The following is a 17,793-nucleotide window of genomic DNA, read 5'->3' on the forward strand; positions in this document are numbered from 1 at the left end:
ATACGTCATAAGTATTTATTTTTCTTTAAGCACACAAATTAGTACTTTATGATCTCAAACTAATAACTTGTGTATAAATGCCAACATTTGTTCTCAATTTACTGACAATACTTTATCTCTCTACTAATGGAAGGAATCTCTGTCTGTATGTCTGTATGTCCTTCGCTAATCTCTTAAAACGTTCATCTTATCAAGTCCACACTTGGCAGCTGTATGGCTGGGGAACAAAGGTAGTGCAGTGTTGAATTTGGTGCAATTTGGACATGCGATATGTTTAATATTAATAAACTTTGAATGAACCAGCAATCAGTGAGCTGCTCCGCTCTGTGCAGGGGCAGGGCGGAGCTTCAGAACTCTGCTGACTGACTCCAGCATGTCAGAGAGAGACCAGAGATGAGGAGTGACACCAGTCAGGGAAAAGTGCTCTAAAAAGAGAAAAGTAGACAGCGAAAACAGCCTTTAATCAAGAATGGACACTTAGCAGTGAGTGCCTACACAGGAGGCATTCAGGTACATCGTTGAGCGTAGGTCACCCACGTTTTGGAAGTGTTCAGAGCCCAATACACAATGACTGTAGTTACGCATGTAAAACAGAGCAAATATTTCCACAGGCAGTTCAAAACCAGCTTGTCTCATATGTTCTGAGACCAAGGCGACTGTGAAGCGCCACAACAGACAAAGCACAGATCTTTTGAGCACACATAGCGTGAGCGGCACGTTTAGCGGATGAGCATTAAAATACCCACTCAAATCCAAACTGAAAGCACAGAAAATAGGAACGATGTAAGAGTCCAATAAGATCAGTCAACTTTATTTTAGGATGCACATTATTTTAGTTTTAAATGCAGCCCTTATTTTACTTGATATAAGAAAAGAACATGTATTTACTATTAGATTACTTATTATCTATAACATCTGTGTGACACAGAATGTTAGTTTATTTCATGTTGTTGGTGTATATACTCATTCACACCTCACATCAACTGTATTAATTTTTCTATGCATTGAAGTAGCGGCCGGAGGCCAAGCAATTAGCCCGTTACTGAATGGGCAAATGAGTAAATCATGCTCTCCAATTACTTAACTTGTAGCCAGAATTAGTCATTCATGCTCACAAATAACTACATTTGTGTGCACACATTAGTCTAAAATCACTGTTAAATTACTGTGCACCAGTCAATATGTGAGGAGCACTCAACCTGCCAATCCTTCATTTTAATATTGACAGGTACACATTCATACATTTGTCATTTTCCCCTATTTTTTATGGCCAGTAGCAATACTGGCCAGCTTACATTTAGCTGCACATATACAAGTATGTATTCTGATGCAGTAAAAATTACACTGGGTTTTTCTCAGGCCATGACAATCTAATACAAATATTCTGGTAGGATTTAATGCAGTTTTAAGTTGATTTAGGACAAAGATACATGTATATACTTTAGATTTTGGATGGAGACACAGTATGTGGATATACTTTGGATTTTGCCTGTTTGCCATGTTTGCTTTGAGATCCCTTAAACATAACATAGTTAATGTTCTGTTGACTGATGTGCACAACTATTAATATTAGAATATAATTTTGTTTCCTCATGATACCTGCTGGGTTCACAATATTTGAAAAGCATTTGCTTCTAAAACATAAAGATAACATTGAACATATCCACAGATGGCTACATTTCCCTTTCAGCTTTACACTTTTATGTTAATTTATTGTGTAGTGGGAGTAATGAGCTTGTTTCTCAGTGGTAGGCTTGGCATGGATGTGTGCAGCCATGCACAACACAGGCCATGGCGGGCATCGCTAACTTTCAGCACTAACCAGCTAATTATCAGGTTGTGTTCTGTTTGTTTGAGTAGCGATCAATTAAAAAAAATGACTTGTAATAACTGTTTTTGAGTTAACTTTTATGGTTTTTGCTTTTATACTCAGTCATTTTATTCTTTAGTGTTCTTTTTTTAATCTAGCATTATGAAACCAAAACTGGCTGAAACACACCAGCAGCTATTTCAATTTCTCTGCATGTGACTTAACTTGATCCAGAAATGTTGACTGACTCCCTTCGTCCTCCCTTGACAAGAAAACTGTCTGGCTGTGAGGCAGCTCCATCTGGGATGTCATTAACTGATATTTCCTCTCTGGACAGAAAAGGAAGAGGACCGGGAAGTCCCAGGATGCCACCCACCTGCACACTGGCATCCACATGGCAGCATCCCTCCAAACCCCCTGTTTCCATGGTAACTACTGCAGCCATGTAGAGAGAAGGATGTGGGAGGAGGAGGTAGGTGGGAGCAAGATGGAGCAGGGAAGGTACAGGAAGACATTTACTGGACTGTGATATATGAACATCTAGCAGCTTGTCAAAGCAAACTGTAATGAAAACCTTTTCAATACTGTGTTGTCATGTGCAAGGGTGTGTGTCTTTATGTTCAGTCCTCGTGAGAATACTACTCACAATTGGCTATATATGATAAAAGCAATTACTGCAAAAACTGCTCTTCTGTTCAGTGGATGATGCTGGCATTAAGAGTGAGAGTATACACTTCAATCCAGGAAAATGAACTCATTGTTGAATGGTAAAAAGGTAAAGAAAAATCATTGCAGCCTCTTGAAAAATGTAGGAGCCCATAAACCCAGTTACTATGATTTATAACTCTGCTGCTTAAACGCTGTACTCATGTTTCTGCTCACTAATCTAACAATCATCATTCCTTAAATAAACTCGCTGATTTTGAGCTACAACACTATAAAATATGCACATATACAAGAATTGAATGGAATCAACTAATATTTTGTGATTAACTTTACTTAAATATATGAGTTTCATCATTTCAAGTGAATTCAACCTAACATCTCTAGTTTTTATTTCAATACTATTTTGAAGTCTCTTGACTTGAAATGATGGGTTGAATGAATGTAATGCTAAGAGTTCTCTCAACTCATTAAATGAAGTTTCTAAGCAGATTAGCAGATTTCCCAGGATGCATTGTTTGAGAGTTAAAACTCTCCAGGGACTCTTCTTTATTATAGTGTAAGGAAAACATACATGATGGAAAGTTGCTGTGTGTCTTTTAATTAATGTGAAAATAATGTTTGTTTCTTTTCATAACAATAAAAGCAAACCATGATGAAGGTCATTTAATTCCTAGCCCTGTACACTTGAGTGACAGTCAGATCTGTGAGAGCAGCTTTGCATGTGATTGTACTAACTCTACAGCACAGCGACCGAGGCTGCGAGTTCTTAATGTCAAATGAAAAAATGACACTTCAAATTAAGAAAATGTCAATGAAAACCAAAATAAATTTGAATTAGATTTACAATTTCAAACAACCAAACAAAGGCAAGGCTTTAATCAACATGCAATATTTAGTCAAGATAACTTTTGGTGGTGTTATTAACCTAAAATGTTAAGGCAGCCCTTTCACTCATATTTTTAAATTGAAACAACAAATAACAATTTACAGTGAAAGCAAACAACCAAGCAAACTAAAAGAGAGAGAGAGGAACAAAAAAGCAAGTCTCAACAACACCTTCTTTATTTATAATGAGAGACTTTAATTTCCTATCATGTGTCTGCTCAAGCAGCCCATAGCTCCAGGCTAATGTCACTCTAATCAACCATTTTAAAAAGGTACAACAACTGACCCATTTCTTATTTAGTACTTAAAACAGACTACTTAGTGCTCCCCACCATGTCATGCAGCCCCACCAACAAGCTTCATTAACTAAGGTTACCTTATAGACACAATTCAGGTTCAACAACAAAAAAGGTTACAAAGCTAACTGACTACTTTTCTTGGTTTACATTAAAGTCAATTGAATACTTTGGAGTTTTGGTCTGTTGGTTGGACAAAATATAACATTCAATGATGTCATCTTGTACCCCAAATGGCCATTTTTCACTGTTTTCTTTTAAGTTATAGACCAAACAATTATTCCAGAAAGTATTTGGCAGATAAATGAAAATAATCATCAGTTACAGCCCTGATCATATAATCTCCACTGAAATATACCCTACATCTCAAAAATTCAAATGAAATAAAGCTTCACAAGTTAAAAATCCAATCCTCCAGTTAGTTTTCCACTACAATTATTTTAAAATGACCAGCAATATATTGTAAATAATACTGAAGATGGCAGATTTTTAAAGAATAAATGTAAGGCTTTAGCAGAGAGTAGAAAATGTATGCACAATGTATACATACTGACTTCAGTACCCTCACCTTTTTATTCCAGGGTTAATATTAAATCCAATCAAATTAAATCAAAATTAAACAGCTATTTAAAGTTAATTCTTTCTCAATCCTCTCATCTATACATGCATGATGATCCTGATGAAGGCCACAGTCTAAGAATAAACCTGTTCTTGATACTAAAACAGTTTTTTACCCTTTTAATCCTGCAAAACGCTTTCCCTCCTTCATGCTCGTTGAAAGCAGGTGAGTGCCAGTGTTTCCACTCCACTATGTACACCACACAGCCACAATGAAAGAAATAGTGAGAGGGGACTTTGAGGAGAGACAGAAAACAACCAAGGTTACAGTGCGTGGCACCATTCTGGTCTATTAAATGTGGACAGTCCTTTTCACTCAAGCACTTTGTGCAGATGTATTGACACTAACAGAGTCAAATGAAGACACGAGAGAGAGGAAGTGAACACAAATAAGTAAACAGAGATAGTGAAGTGCTGCAGAGTCGCAGTGAATCTGACTAATCATTCTCTTTGTGAAACCTTTTCACATGACCTGATAGAAATGCAACTTTAATACACCTTCGGATTAGCTGGAATTGGCCTCATTTCATAGGAATAAACCCACCTCCCGCCACCAGCAACCCCCCCCCTTCACACACACACACACACACACACACACCGAACCCAAACCTTTCCTTTTCTCTATTCATAAGTCTCACAAGGCTTATAAACTTTAACTCTAAGCTGTGCAATCTCTCAAATCCAACTCTTTTGGATTTAATAGATATGTATGTTTTCTCAACCTTCTCAGTCTCATAGTTCAGTCTTTCATTCTGGATCCACCACCTCGACTTCCCTCTGAGCTGCAGGAGCCAGGTTCTCTCACTAAATATCTTCTCAACCAACAGCTTTCATCCCCTTTTCTTTGGCCTCATTGAAATGAATCTATCCTCCCTCTACAACCCAGAAAGAAACTCCTGCATAGGGGAATTTCTTTCTAAGATACCTGAGGTTGAATTCACGTACCATCATTAACACCTCATACTGACTGCTCAGTACTTAAATACTAGAAAAACACATTGATTACTTGAGGAATTAAACATCTCATAAACTGACAAATTGAACTCAACAACTACACATAATTGGTTAATTCTGTCATCAACAAAATGACTCTCATCACTTTGAGTGTTTAACAAAGCATATTGTAATAGAGTGGTTGTTAAATTCATATTTGGGAGAAAAAATAGGAAATGTTTTTCAACAACTGTTTTGGCCCATATAATGTACTTTATGTAAGTATGTATTTGAGATTTCTGTATAATAAACAACTGATACACTATTCAATTATGTTTTTATAGGTTAATCCCTCATTTAAAGGCAGTTTCCCTGCTCATTAACTAGCTGAGCCATGGTCCTTTAAGAGCAGGTCACTTAAAGGTTCAGGCTGGCAACAGTCAATATTTTTGTTATTGTCAACAAATCCCATGAAAAGACCAAAACCAACGATGTGTTAGTCTGTCTCTCATTACTTTCTGACCTCCCCATTCTGTTTGTGGCACTCAGCTCCAAGCCCATTGGTTCAAAACAAATAAATAGTTTCATAATTAATAAGGGCTCAGTCATTTCCTAAAACAGCTAGACACTGTAGTTTTTAACAAATGTTACTCACGTAGGAGGAAAAAGTGCATTTGCTGGAGACTATTTTCAGCAAGTCAAGTCCATTATCACAAATCACAAATCTGCATCAGGGGGCTATATAAATCTGTACAGCAGTACAACATCCTCTGTCCTTAGACGCTCAATTCAAATTTAAAAAAAAAAAACCTTTAACAGGAAAAAATGGAAGAAAGCTCAAGAGGAGCAACAGAGGAGGGTTCCCCCTCTCAGGACGGACAGAGGAAATAGATGTGTGTACAGAAAAATTACAATAATACAGCATGGACAGACAGGATGCCAAAAATTAGCAAAATTGGTATTCTAGTGAGTATTTCTGGCAGCAGGACGGTGTGTGTAGGATTGAGTCCAAACAAACTACAGTGTGTGTGTTCATGATAATGAAGCAACATGTCACCCAGTGCAAGTGTGGCTCACTGATGTGTTTTGTGGAGCTTTATGGTAGAGAGGAATCTGTATAATGTAAATATCAGCCTTACATACAAACATACAACATACAAAAATACTTGTTAGTAGATCAATTCATTGTTGGTTTGACTCTGCACATGAGACTTATTGACAATGAGAAGAATATAGAATATCACCAGACCTATCCTTTAAAAAACTGCTATCCTGATGTTGACTCTCTGTCTCAACAGCCGTGTCACATAATTGATATGAAGGGAAGTTTTCATGTGAAAACAATCAAATCTCACAAACTGGCACGACATGTCTAATGACAGCTTCAATTTAAAGCAACTGACACTGGCTTTCACAAACCACTTCTCTGTCTGTTTACATTTCAATCAAAGCAGCACTTGGTCTACTTTTCCCATGAAGAGTCAGATTAAAAAGAATACTTTCTTAAAAACTATATGCTCACTACCTCACCTAAGAAGTACATTTCAAGAAATCATTATGAGCTCAAATATATAAGCTCCAACAAGTAATGTGATAAGATTCTTTAAATCTGCATCACTACTGAACCTTACAAATGAGTTAAGTTAATAACATGGTGGAAGATTTCTTGTGTCGATGACTGAATTAGACTGTGATTTGCAAAGGTACTCTGGAACGTTTAGTGACTGACAGCTGTCATGTTACAAACCTTAAAAATGCAAAAGAGCAAGTTCTCTCCTCAGTCCCTGTTCAGTTCTCTGCCAATTTTGATTTAGTCTTTCCTATACTTTAACCATAGTAACTTCTAAGACAATAGTGCTGCTTTGAACATGGAACCCAGAGTAATATATAAATATCTTAATTCTTCATTAAGGTCTATGACCACTGTCCTAATCTATTTTATTATGCCTTAAATCACCCAGGGGCCTGTGCGGTGACTCAACGACAAATCATTTAATTGACGGATGACATATTAAAAAATGTACTTGTGTCTCAGGGAGACTAGAGATGCCAAGTTGGAACACTATTTGGAAGAATCAACAAGCTTATAAGAGCTATATCAGTATCAGAGTATATGTCTGCTGATAGGCAACAAGAAATTGTTCAGACATGTCAAAGATAAGATGAGGTCATTTAGAAATGGTGATTCATCACATAGTTAGTCTGCCAGAAAACACTGACAAGTTTATTTTTACACTGTAAAATGGATCGCTCACAACATGTTTGTCACAATTTTTAACAACCAAATCTAAAGGATCCTTATCAAAAGTATGTTTATGTTATGTTAAAAGTGAGTATCAGATGATATACTGCTCTATGATTTTATAAACTCTAATATGCGGTGTCAGGCTGGCTGTCTCTGCACTTACTGGGATGTAAACGAGGAACAGAAAAGTGTTTCTGCCAAACCTGATTGATATGTATCCATTTCCGCCAACACACAGTCCTAAATGGAAGGCTGTACATACAGAGAACAAAAAAAAGAAAAGCTCTTAAGAGAGACAGAAGCTAAAGCTAAACAGACCGTGCTAATATGTAGATATCTATGTTTCAGGTCATTTAGAAACAGTGTCTCCATTAGTACATAGTTATCCCCCAGAGAGCACTGAAAGGTTTACTTTTGACTCAGTAAAATGTCCCGCTCAGTACATATCGTTCCCTTCGTATCTTGGATCCTTTGAACTCTTAAATATTGGTATCAGCGTAAAATATCCAGTATCTGACAGGTTAATGTTAGGGCCACCAGCTTAGATAAAATACCCTCCAGACCGATAAGTGTAGTTAAGTGTTGTTAGGGCTCTAGTGGCTTGGCCAGGTGTATAATTCTGCACAATAAACAGTATATCTGCAGTAATAGGGGCGGCTGTGGCTCAGGAGGTAGAGGGTCATCCACTGATTGGTAGATCGATGGTTCGATTCCCGGCTCCTCTAGTCCGCATGTTGATGTGTCCTTGGGCTGTGCCATCAGTATATGAATGTATGTGAATGGTTAGTTTCCTCTGATGGGCAGGTTGGGACCTTGCATGGTAGCCCCTGTACCCATTCAGTGTATGAATGTGTGTGAATGGGTGAATGTGATTTGTAGTGTAAAAGCACTTTGAGTGGTCGGAAGACTAGAAAGGCGCTATACAAGTACAGTCCATTTACCATTTAATACACCAGTGAAAAACAACTCTGAAACTGAACCTGTCAGTCTTCACCAATATCTTTGACAGCAACTCTGTCTCTCAACTTCATGAATCAATTTAACATTTTATGATGGTTTTTATGATTTATGATTCTGTGGGGAGAGTGGCAAAACTGTGTTTTTTCTTCACAGATGGTCCTAAATATGGAAAACTCGAACGACAATAAGAAATACTCATAGGAGGAATACATTTATTTTTAAGGTTTCTCAAAGACAAGTGAATTATTGATCCAGTAGTAAATAAACAATCAATGAAACTCTCTAATATCTATAATATTACTATCAGCAGGGCCTCAGGGGACATACCATTTGTTAGAGAAGAAAAGCTAGTGTAACAATAAGAAGAAATATGGCAAAATATGAGAGAAAGAAATAGAGAAAAACCGTTTCCCTGGGAAATCAGATGACTCACTGTATTGCACCATCTTGCTCAATAATCTAGCAGTGCTAGACTGTTGAGATCCTCTAATTAATTATCAACTGCAGACACAAAAACACTGATAAAGATGTTCTCCAAGTCACTGTGAAAACATTTGACAGCTGACCTTTGACCTTGTGTGACACAGTTTAATTGCCAGAATTGCTAGAAGAAGACAGTTCCCGCATTATCGTTAGCATCTATATGGTGTTGTGGAGCTAAGCAGGGCCTTTCTGTAGGTCCTGTCACAGAACAAACTAGTGCAGCACACCACAGCCAGATAAGGAACTGCTGTGGTCAGCTGGAAAAAAACAAACCTGAGGAACAGTGTGTATTTGTGAGATCTTAATAAAGGCAGTGAGCTGAAGCAGAGAAACACTTCTTGATGTAAGAGAACATATTCGGCAGAGAAACTGCATCTCAGTGAACACAGCAACACAGTCACTGTACAATGAATTCAGTGGAAATACAATGCTTCATTAACAAGGTAGTGCAGTGTGTGGTCTCTGTATTCACCAAAGCATGATGGACCTGTGAGCCCCCTTTCATACTATTCTCCTCTTCTGCTCTTTAAACCATCACAGCAAGGAACAGCTGGATGTGAGCATCAAGGACTCCACAGGACTCTCTGTGGTTTACAGTACATGTATCTACATACATTCTATCCACAACACCTTGCATTTATAGGTCATTCCATGTTGAATAATGTGTTAGTCAGTCTCTCAATACTTACTGACTTCCCCAACTTTTGACACTACACTCAGCCCCAAGACCATTGGTTCTTACTGCAGACACAAATATATTGTTTTATTTAAAAAAAGGCTCCGTAAATTCCTTAAACAGCTGGTCACTGCAGTTTTAAACAAACCTTACTCAAACAAGAGGAAATGAGGCGATCGTTTTTTGACAAAAACGGAGCTCTATGGCACAGAGGAATAAGATATACTAGGCTTTGGATACAGATACAATATTAATGTTTGGGTCTTTTTTATGGGATTTGTTGACAGTAAGAAAAATACAAAATATTGCCAGACTTATCCTTTGAACTGTTACCCCTCAGCACAGTTCCACACCACAGTGCTGTTGGAAATGTAAACTGTATGGTGTCTATGGTGTAGTTACACAGTTCCTTACATGATTTAATGTAGCTTTTCAATCTTTTTAATGTTAAGTGTAGTAGTCAGTAGTCTAGCACAGTGGTTCCCAAACAACAGCACCCCATCATAGTGACTTTTTAAAAAAAATTTTATCTTTCATTGACTACCTCTGCATCACAAATCACGGGAGGACCTCACGCGATACACTAGTCCCATCCAAACAGGGCTTAGAAGGGGAAAAAACCATTAAAGCAATAAAGGGACTGAGTAGATATATACAGTGACACAGGCCAGTGAGACTACCTGAAAATAAGGACACCAGAATTCCATGCATGGTGGTTTTTTTGTTCAAACAACAAGCTTTCACTCATGAAGACAGCCGATGTCTAAGTGTTTATGGTAGGGCCTTTTATTATTTGTTTTCCATTTGAAAGCAACTATACATTCATAGCTGATAAAATTATGCATCTAGTTAAGCTACACTTGTGACTTGTAATTGGTAGAATTGTGGCTGATGGGTTTTGCAGAATAACTGATGCAATGGCTTCCAATACAATGTCACAATCTAATCCACATGGGGGTGCTAGAGAATGAACATGTGTCAAAGAGGGAGCCTGGAGGAGGGAGTGCTTCTGGCACACTTGGTTTGAACTCTTATTTGGAAACATTATAGAGCACATAGTGCGTGTGTGTGTGTGTGTGTGTGTGTGTGTACCTGTGTTCGTAGGATCTCTCCTTTGGTTAGCTGCATGTCTCCAGTGAGTTCTTTAACAGTGATGCCCAGTGGCTCCAATCGCTTACTGAAGTAATTAGTCATCTCAGCTGCCAAGGCTTTCATAGGAGCCACATATACTATCTACAGAGAAAGAGAGAGAGACATGGAAATAAATAGGGTAGACAACAGAGAGGGGTAGAGGATGGGGAAGGTAGAGGATGAGGGTGGAGGTGGGAAGGGGAGAGGGGGGGGGGGGGGTACAGGAGAGAGGGACTGGAAGGACACTTTGGTGATAAATGAGCAAACAGAGGCAGGATCATTTGTTCCCTGGCAACCAGCACAAATCACAATTTATTGAGAAATATGATGCCAGCCACTTGCATGGCTAAAGTTTAATGGTGATGTATGAAAAGTGGCTTTCGTCACTGGCTGGCACTGTGCAACACTGTGTGTGAGCGAGTGTGTGTACGTGTATGTAAGCCTTCATGAAAGAGAACAAAGCCTTTTGGATGTCTGAATTATTTATCTGAGTATGTGTTAGGATTTTGACACTATGGGTTTTAAGACAGGTACCAATATTTATAATCACAAAGGTCACAACTGCTGACTTTTTGTGCGCATTAAAATTTATATTTTCCGGTTGTTGCTATATTTAATTTCGACCACTTTTGTCTTCTGTTTTTCAAAGTCAAGCAGTCATCACACTGAAATCTAACTGTCCGTAAAATAATGAGGTGAAACAACGGACAAGCATGAAGTAAATCACAGTCAGAATTTGTAATAAAAGTAGGAAGGAAGGTAGACATTAACGTAGGTGAGGGTGACATTGTGTGTGTTGTATTTTTCTTTTTTGGTCCAATCTGAGTATCTGTTATTTTCCTACACAATACAGTAAAAGGTGGTTTGCTATCATATTTATTGTCCTGGGATGCTTTATGTAATATCTATAGAGGAGAGTAATTGTGGATGTGTTGTGGTTGGAAGGTTTAGACAAGATTTATCCTGAGCATGAACAAATACAATACACTTCTTACAGCTAGGGTAGGCAATTTATTTTAGAAGAATTTTTTGTTGAAATTCTCTTTACATCCTGACAGCAATCAAGAGAGAAAATCCAGTATATGTAGCTGTTCATTGGGTCCGCATAAAATGATTGGATGTCCTACCTGCCTGTCACACTGTGTGCACTCTGCCTGTGTGACAGAAAGTTTGGAGGCCAGGGCAGAGCAGTGGATACAGACAGATAGGAAGTGATGGGACTGCAGAGGACAGCAGAATGAAAAGCAACATGTGATCATCGGACTGTTGCCTGTAGTGCGGGGGAAACTGAACGACGTATAATCCTAACAACGCTGGAGTGAAAGAGTTTCAATAGAAGTTAACTCCCTGAAGTGAAACATGATATTACTGGAATTCAAGCAGGGAGATGGGACACTTCATTCTTTTGTGGCGGACTGTTTACTGAAGGTTGTTGTGTTGCATGTGTGTATGAATCACGTACATACGCCCATGCTCGTCTGGTGGGAGGGGCTTAGGACAGAGAGGGGAGGGGGGAAAGCTGCAGGAAGAGGGCTGTATTTTAAAATTCTGGTGTTTCTTGTTTTTTTTTTCTCTTTTCCAGAAAACTGCTTACCCCAGATTTATCCATGACAGCAACACCTGTGATTTGTTGCTAAGATAGATGTTTAATTGACTCAATTCATTTTACCATGTCACTAAATGAAACTGCTGCCTTTTTGTGCATTCAGCAGTCCTTTATTTGTTTATTCTTGACCCTGCAGATCAGCTGCAGACATCACTAACTATAGGTAAGAACATAGTTTGTGGGAAGGTATAGGTGGGCAGGAGGGCAGGGCAGCTTGACATTGATGTTTAATCTGAATAGACAAGTTCACATATAGTCCCATACATGAATTTTCTCTTTGAAGTGGGAATTCTAGCTATATTTAGTGGTTCCAGGGTTTTAAGGGGGTGTTTTTGGCAGTTTGTGTACAGCTGTCGCAAAACTGTGACCCAGTAATTAAAGGTATTCTGTTCATCATTCTTTGTTTTAGTTTTTAGTGTTTGGATTATTTTAGTAGACTTTTGAATACTGTAGATTACTGCAGATGATTTTAGACTGGCAAGAAATAAAGAAATAAATACTGAGGTTAAATGACAAAAACTCTGCACAAATCAGCAAAACTAACAAAGCCTCTCGGAGGAAACATAATCAAGTAAATCCAGCTGTCCTTGACTCAAAACTATCAGATAGCTCCCATTTAAATGCTGCCTGAAATCTCAGCATCCAAAGCTCTGAGGATCAGAGCTGAATCTCTGCATGGGGTGTGTGAATCTCAGCAAGGAGCATGCTTAATCTCCATGAGGCATGTTGAGAGACACTGTGGTGGAGCAACACTGGAAACATTCAGCAGTTTATCGCAGACATTCTTCGACATTACACAGAAATTGTTTTAAATTCTGACTGTGATTCTACTCGACAGCCGCACAGATATTTTCATGCATACTCCAGTTAGCATGACTCATTACAGTCAGTCCAGGTGAACGTCGTTCTATTAACAACCGGTGTAATGCGTATGTGATCATAGTGCATCACATCCACCGCAGCGGCGAGAAGCAACCCCCTATTTTGTGTCTCTAGTTTGTGTGTGTGTGTGTGTCAGTCTCAGACCTTGAATTCATCCTTCTTGATGACACCGCCGGGCTGCAGGTGTTGACGGATCTCGTGAAGGACGGTCAACATGGCGATGTTAGTCTTGCCGGCGCCAGTCGGGGCGCAGATCAGAAGGTTTTCATTGGTGTTGTAGGCTGTCTCAAACACCATGGACTGAATCCTGTTCAGACGCTTCATCCCTTTGAACACCAGCTGCCCGATCTGAGTGCAAACACAAACAAAGAGAAGGAGAGACAGGATGGATGACGGTTAAAATCATTACAATTTACTCAGCAAACACAAATCTATATTATATTCAAATCAAAGAAAGAAATAAAGGCAAAAGACACATTGCTATATGTTTCTCCTTCAATACATACATTTATGGTTACCATTTAACAAACTATTTCTTTTCTTCCCTCTACTTTTTTCATCCATCCATTAGCTATACCGCTTATCCTTTAAAGGGTCACAGGGGGGCTGGAGAAATTAGAAAGAAAGGATCCTTATGGTTTTCAAAATCTGATTAACTAGAAGTTAAGTTTGCATCATTAATATTCATGAAGGGTATATTGTCCTATTTTGAAGGGAGGTCGGCTTGCTACAAGTCTTTAGGGCCCGAGCACTGAGTGGTGCAAAGGCCCTATTGTATTTCAAAGAATTATCATTATTTTATGCATTAAATGTATTTTTGAGGTGGTAGGAATGCTTGAAAACTCACGAAACTTTGCACATGCATCAGAAGTGGCAAAAATTTATATTTGATATGGGTCTTGGGCTTGGGTGTGGCAAATTGGCTCGATAGCACCCCCTAACAATTTTCAAAGTCAAAGCCCTCACCTTTAAATTTGACATAGATGAATGAAATTTGGTAGGCAGATGTAACATCTCCACACTTAAAAAAAAAGCCTCTTGGAGCCATATCCTAAGCTCAGAAGGAAGTCAGCCGTTTTGATTTTACTGTGCAATTTTTGCGTAGTTTTTGCCATTTATAGGCATTGTACTTTAACAAACTCCTCCTAGAGAATTAACCCGAGCAACTTCAAATTTGGTCGGTGACCTGAGCTTTTGAGTTTTCATGGAACACTGTTGCCATGCCGTTTCTGTATGAAACAAAAAACGACCTGAGCACATCTAGATGTCAATTTTAAGTCATAGGCATAGCGCCACCTACTGACAACAGGAAGTTTACAGGTGCTGTACTTTAACGTCCTGTGCCTAGCAGGTTGACCAGATCCACTTCCAATTTGCTAAGAAAAGCCTTAAGACCTTGATGATGCTATGTCGTGAACCTTGTGAGTTTTCATTGGACGCCGTTGCTATGGTGATGCGGCAAATTTCGGTGTTTCGACATGAAAAAAAGACATTGTTGTAACTCGACTCCACATGGTCAGATCTTTACCAAATTCCACATATTTGATCACAGTCCCAGTCCGAAGACATGCACAGGTTAATACTGATTAGTAGTCATAGTGCCACCTACTAGCAACAGGAAGTTATAAGCCCTATACTTTTACAAACTACTAGCAGGCTCATCAGATCCCCCTAAAATATAGCCAGTTAAGATATGGTCAGTTAAGTTGTAAGACCTTGATGATGCCAAATAATGAAGCTTTTGAGTTTTCATCAAACGCTGTTGCCATGGCAACACATTATTCGCCATCAAACAGGAAGCTGTTTTTGAGGTGCTAGGGGTGCTTGAAAACTCATGAAACTGGGCGCATCCATCAGAACCCGTGAACACTGCAAGAATATACATCGATTGGGATCATGTGTGTTTAGCTCCATAGCGCTCCCTAAAGCCTGGCAGGCCATGGTCGGGGTAAAGTTGCTCCATTATTCATGAAATTTGGTACGCACGTCGCTCTCATCATTTTGGACATATTTCACATTGGCTTTCATTAGCTCTGCCCAGCCGGAAGTCGGCCATTTTGAATTTTGTGCGTTTTTCCCGTATTTTATGCTAACCTTCTCAAACTCCTCTTAGAGGGCTTATTAGATTCATTTGAAAATCGGTTGGTATAAACCTCAGACTAATGTGACGTTAAATTGCGAAGTAATAGTCAAGTCAAGTTTATTTATATAGCACATTATATAGCAGGTGTAAACTCAATGTGCTCAATAGTTGAAACCTTGAACAACGATGTCATAGGTCATTTGACAACACGCCATTTTACGCACTTTACAGCTATGGAACTTTTCAAAACTCCTTCTAGAGGATTCAACAGGTCCACTTCAAATTCAGTCAGCAAAATCTCAAGACCTTCATGAAGCCAAATCGGGAAGCTTTTGAGTTTTCGTAGAATGCCGTTGCCATGGCGATGTGGAAAATTTGCATGTTTCGCCATGACAGAAGAAGCTGTTGTAACTTGACTTTACATTATCCAATCTGCCCTAAATTTCACATGCTGGATAAGAATCCAGGCCTGAAGACATCTACATACCATATTGAGTCATAGTCATAATGCCACCTACTGACAACAGGAAGTCAGCCTTGTGTGACAAATATCATTCAATTTGAAATTCACTTGGTGTTGTCTACACATGATATACAGAAACAAGACGTATAAAAAAAGTGGGTGTTCTCCAGCGCCACATAGTGGACACAGGAAGTGACATTAACTCCTTCGTGCAATGTCTGATATTCACGACATTGCATATGCATGTCATGCAACCTCCACTAAATGTACTGCTGCATTAATGCACTTGTGTAGCACCTACTGGCAAAAGAAAGTGAAGTCCTATGTTGCAAACTTCCTCTGATTTATATGAAATTTAAAGTGTGTGGTCTACATTTGATATGCAGCAACATAATGTACATTTAGTGCATGTTTTCTAGCACCACATAGTGGACACAGAAAGTGATATTTATATCCTACCTGCAATATGAAAATGTATATGTCAGTTGCCCTCTGGTAAATGTATTGCTGCATCATGTTGCTCTGACTGCACGGTATGCCGCACCGTGCACAAAGGTGCAGGGGCCCGGCCATCGCTGCTTGCAGCTTTAATTTTAGTTTGTAATTTCATAATCACTGTTTTTACATTTGAACATTTTTGCATTGATTACATTCAAATCGCTGTTATTAGAGATATGCTGCTTTGTCAAAACTAGAGGTGGAATGTGGTGGGTTCATTAACAAATTTACTGTGGTTTTTGCTTTACTATTGGAATTTTCTCTCAATTTCAAGGACAGCTGTGTAATGCTCTTCTTCACTGATACCTTCACACAGTCAAATAGACAAGCTAGTAAGGTTTCAGTTAACTGAAGCTTCCGGCTGTCTCCACAGGTCACCTTATAGGTCACAGCAGTCCCTCGAGACTATTGATTCTTTTTTGAGGAAGGCTTGTATTTAAATACATACTGTAAATCTTCTATATATTTCCTCTCTAGCATATATATATACATATTTCCATCTCCACCATCTCCATCTATTGCTTAATTTTATCTTGATCTGATATCTAAAAAATCATCAAACAAAAACTTAACTCAAAAATAAAGATGTCTCCTTGATTTATTAGTTATATCCATGTTTGTACAAAGGTTCCGTTTAATAATTTCTTTGCATTTAACTGTAAAAAGTGAGGGTAAAGTTAATGTAGTCTCATGTGATTGAAAGTAAAGATATATTTATACTGAATACAGGTACCCTTTTCAATAAACAATATATAAAAATATTGATACTCATGGATTATTTTCTCAAAATATATTGTTTTCCCAGCACTAATCACATCATGATGTTATTTTAATAATCATGCACTTGCAATTTGCTAGCTAAGAACGGTGGGAGAAATATCAAAAGGCAGCAACAACAAACAGAGTTAGTGTATCTTCAGCATCATCGTTGTGACACGACTCTACCGCATTGGTTGCTAAGTTGCCCCTGGCAACGAGATTTGGGCCAATGTCAACCTTTAGGTGATGTTGCCCCCATTTGTGACCATATTTTCTATGATCAAACCACGGTGCTGACTCTTCAACCCAGAACACTGACATGAAATATAGACAGGTGATCAGTTACAGTATGTGTCAGTGACTGAGCCTCTGTGTACGAGGTGACTGCAGGGAAAGTGGAGCATCAAGAAGCATGAAGGAGGGAAAAAGTGTGTGTGGTGGGACTAGCTGTCAGTCAAGCTGCCCTCTGTCTGCCTTCACTATGGCAACAGAGTGTGGGTGATGGCCCTCAATCTCACACTGCCTCTGATAAGTAGAGAAATGGCCACTGTGAAGGACAGTTGGTGCCACCCACCCACCCACACACACACACACACACACACACACACACACACACACACACACACACACACACACACACACACACACGTGCAAACACTGAAACACTACTCAGAGAGTGAAAACATCCAGCTGCTGCACAGGTGAATCATTTCATTCTGGAACAGATTGTCTACAGTCCAAAAGCACATTTAAAGACCACATAAACACCTAAATATATTGTGTTCATGTCATGGATCAA

At 38.8% G+C, this 17,793-nt stretch overlaps 1 protein-coding gene across 1 annotated transcript in view; it reads right to left on the bottom strand.

The window, feature by feature from the left end:
- ascc3 (activating signal cointegrator 1 complex subunit 3) overlaps window positions 1–17,793 on the bottom strand; it is a 175,511-nt gene that overhangs the window by 101,833 nt on the left and 55,885 nt on the right. The window contains exons 9-10 of the mRNA XM_042422838.1: window positions 13,336–13,539; window positions 10,665–10,805 (exon numbers count right to left, since the gene is read on the bottom strand). Coding sequence (XP_042278772.1) covers window positions 10,665–10,805; window positions 13,336–13,539 — 345 coding nt within the window. The remainder of the gene's footprint in view (window positions 1–10,664; window positions 10,806–13,335; window positions 13,540–17,793) is intronic.

This window comes from Thunnus maccoyii, chromosome 10, assembly GCF_910596095.1.
Source record: "Thunnus maccoyii chromosome 10, fThuMac1.1, whole genome shotgun sequence".
Taxonomy (NCBI): domain Eukaryota; kingdom Metazoa; phylum Chordata; class Actinopteri; order Scombriformes; family Scombridae; genus Thunnus; species Thunnus maccoyii.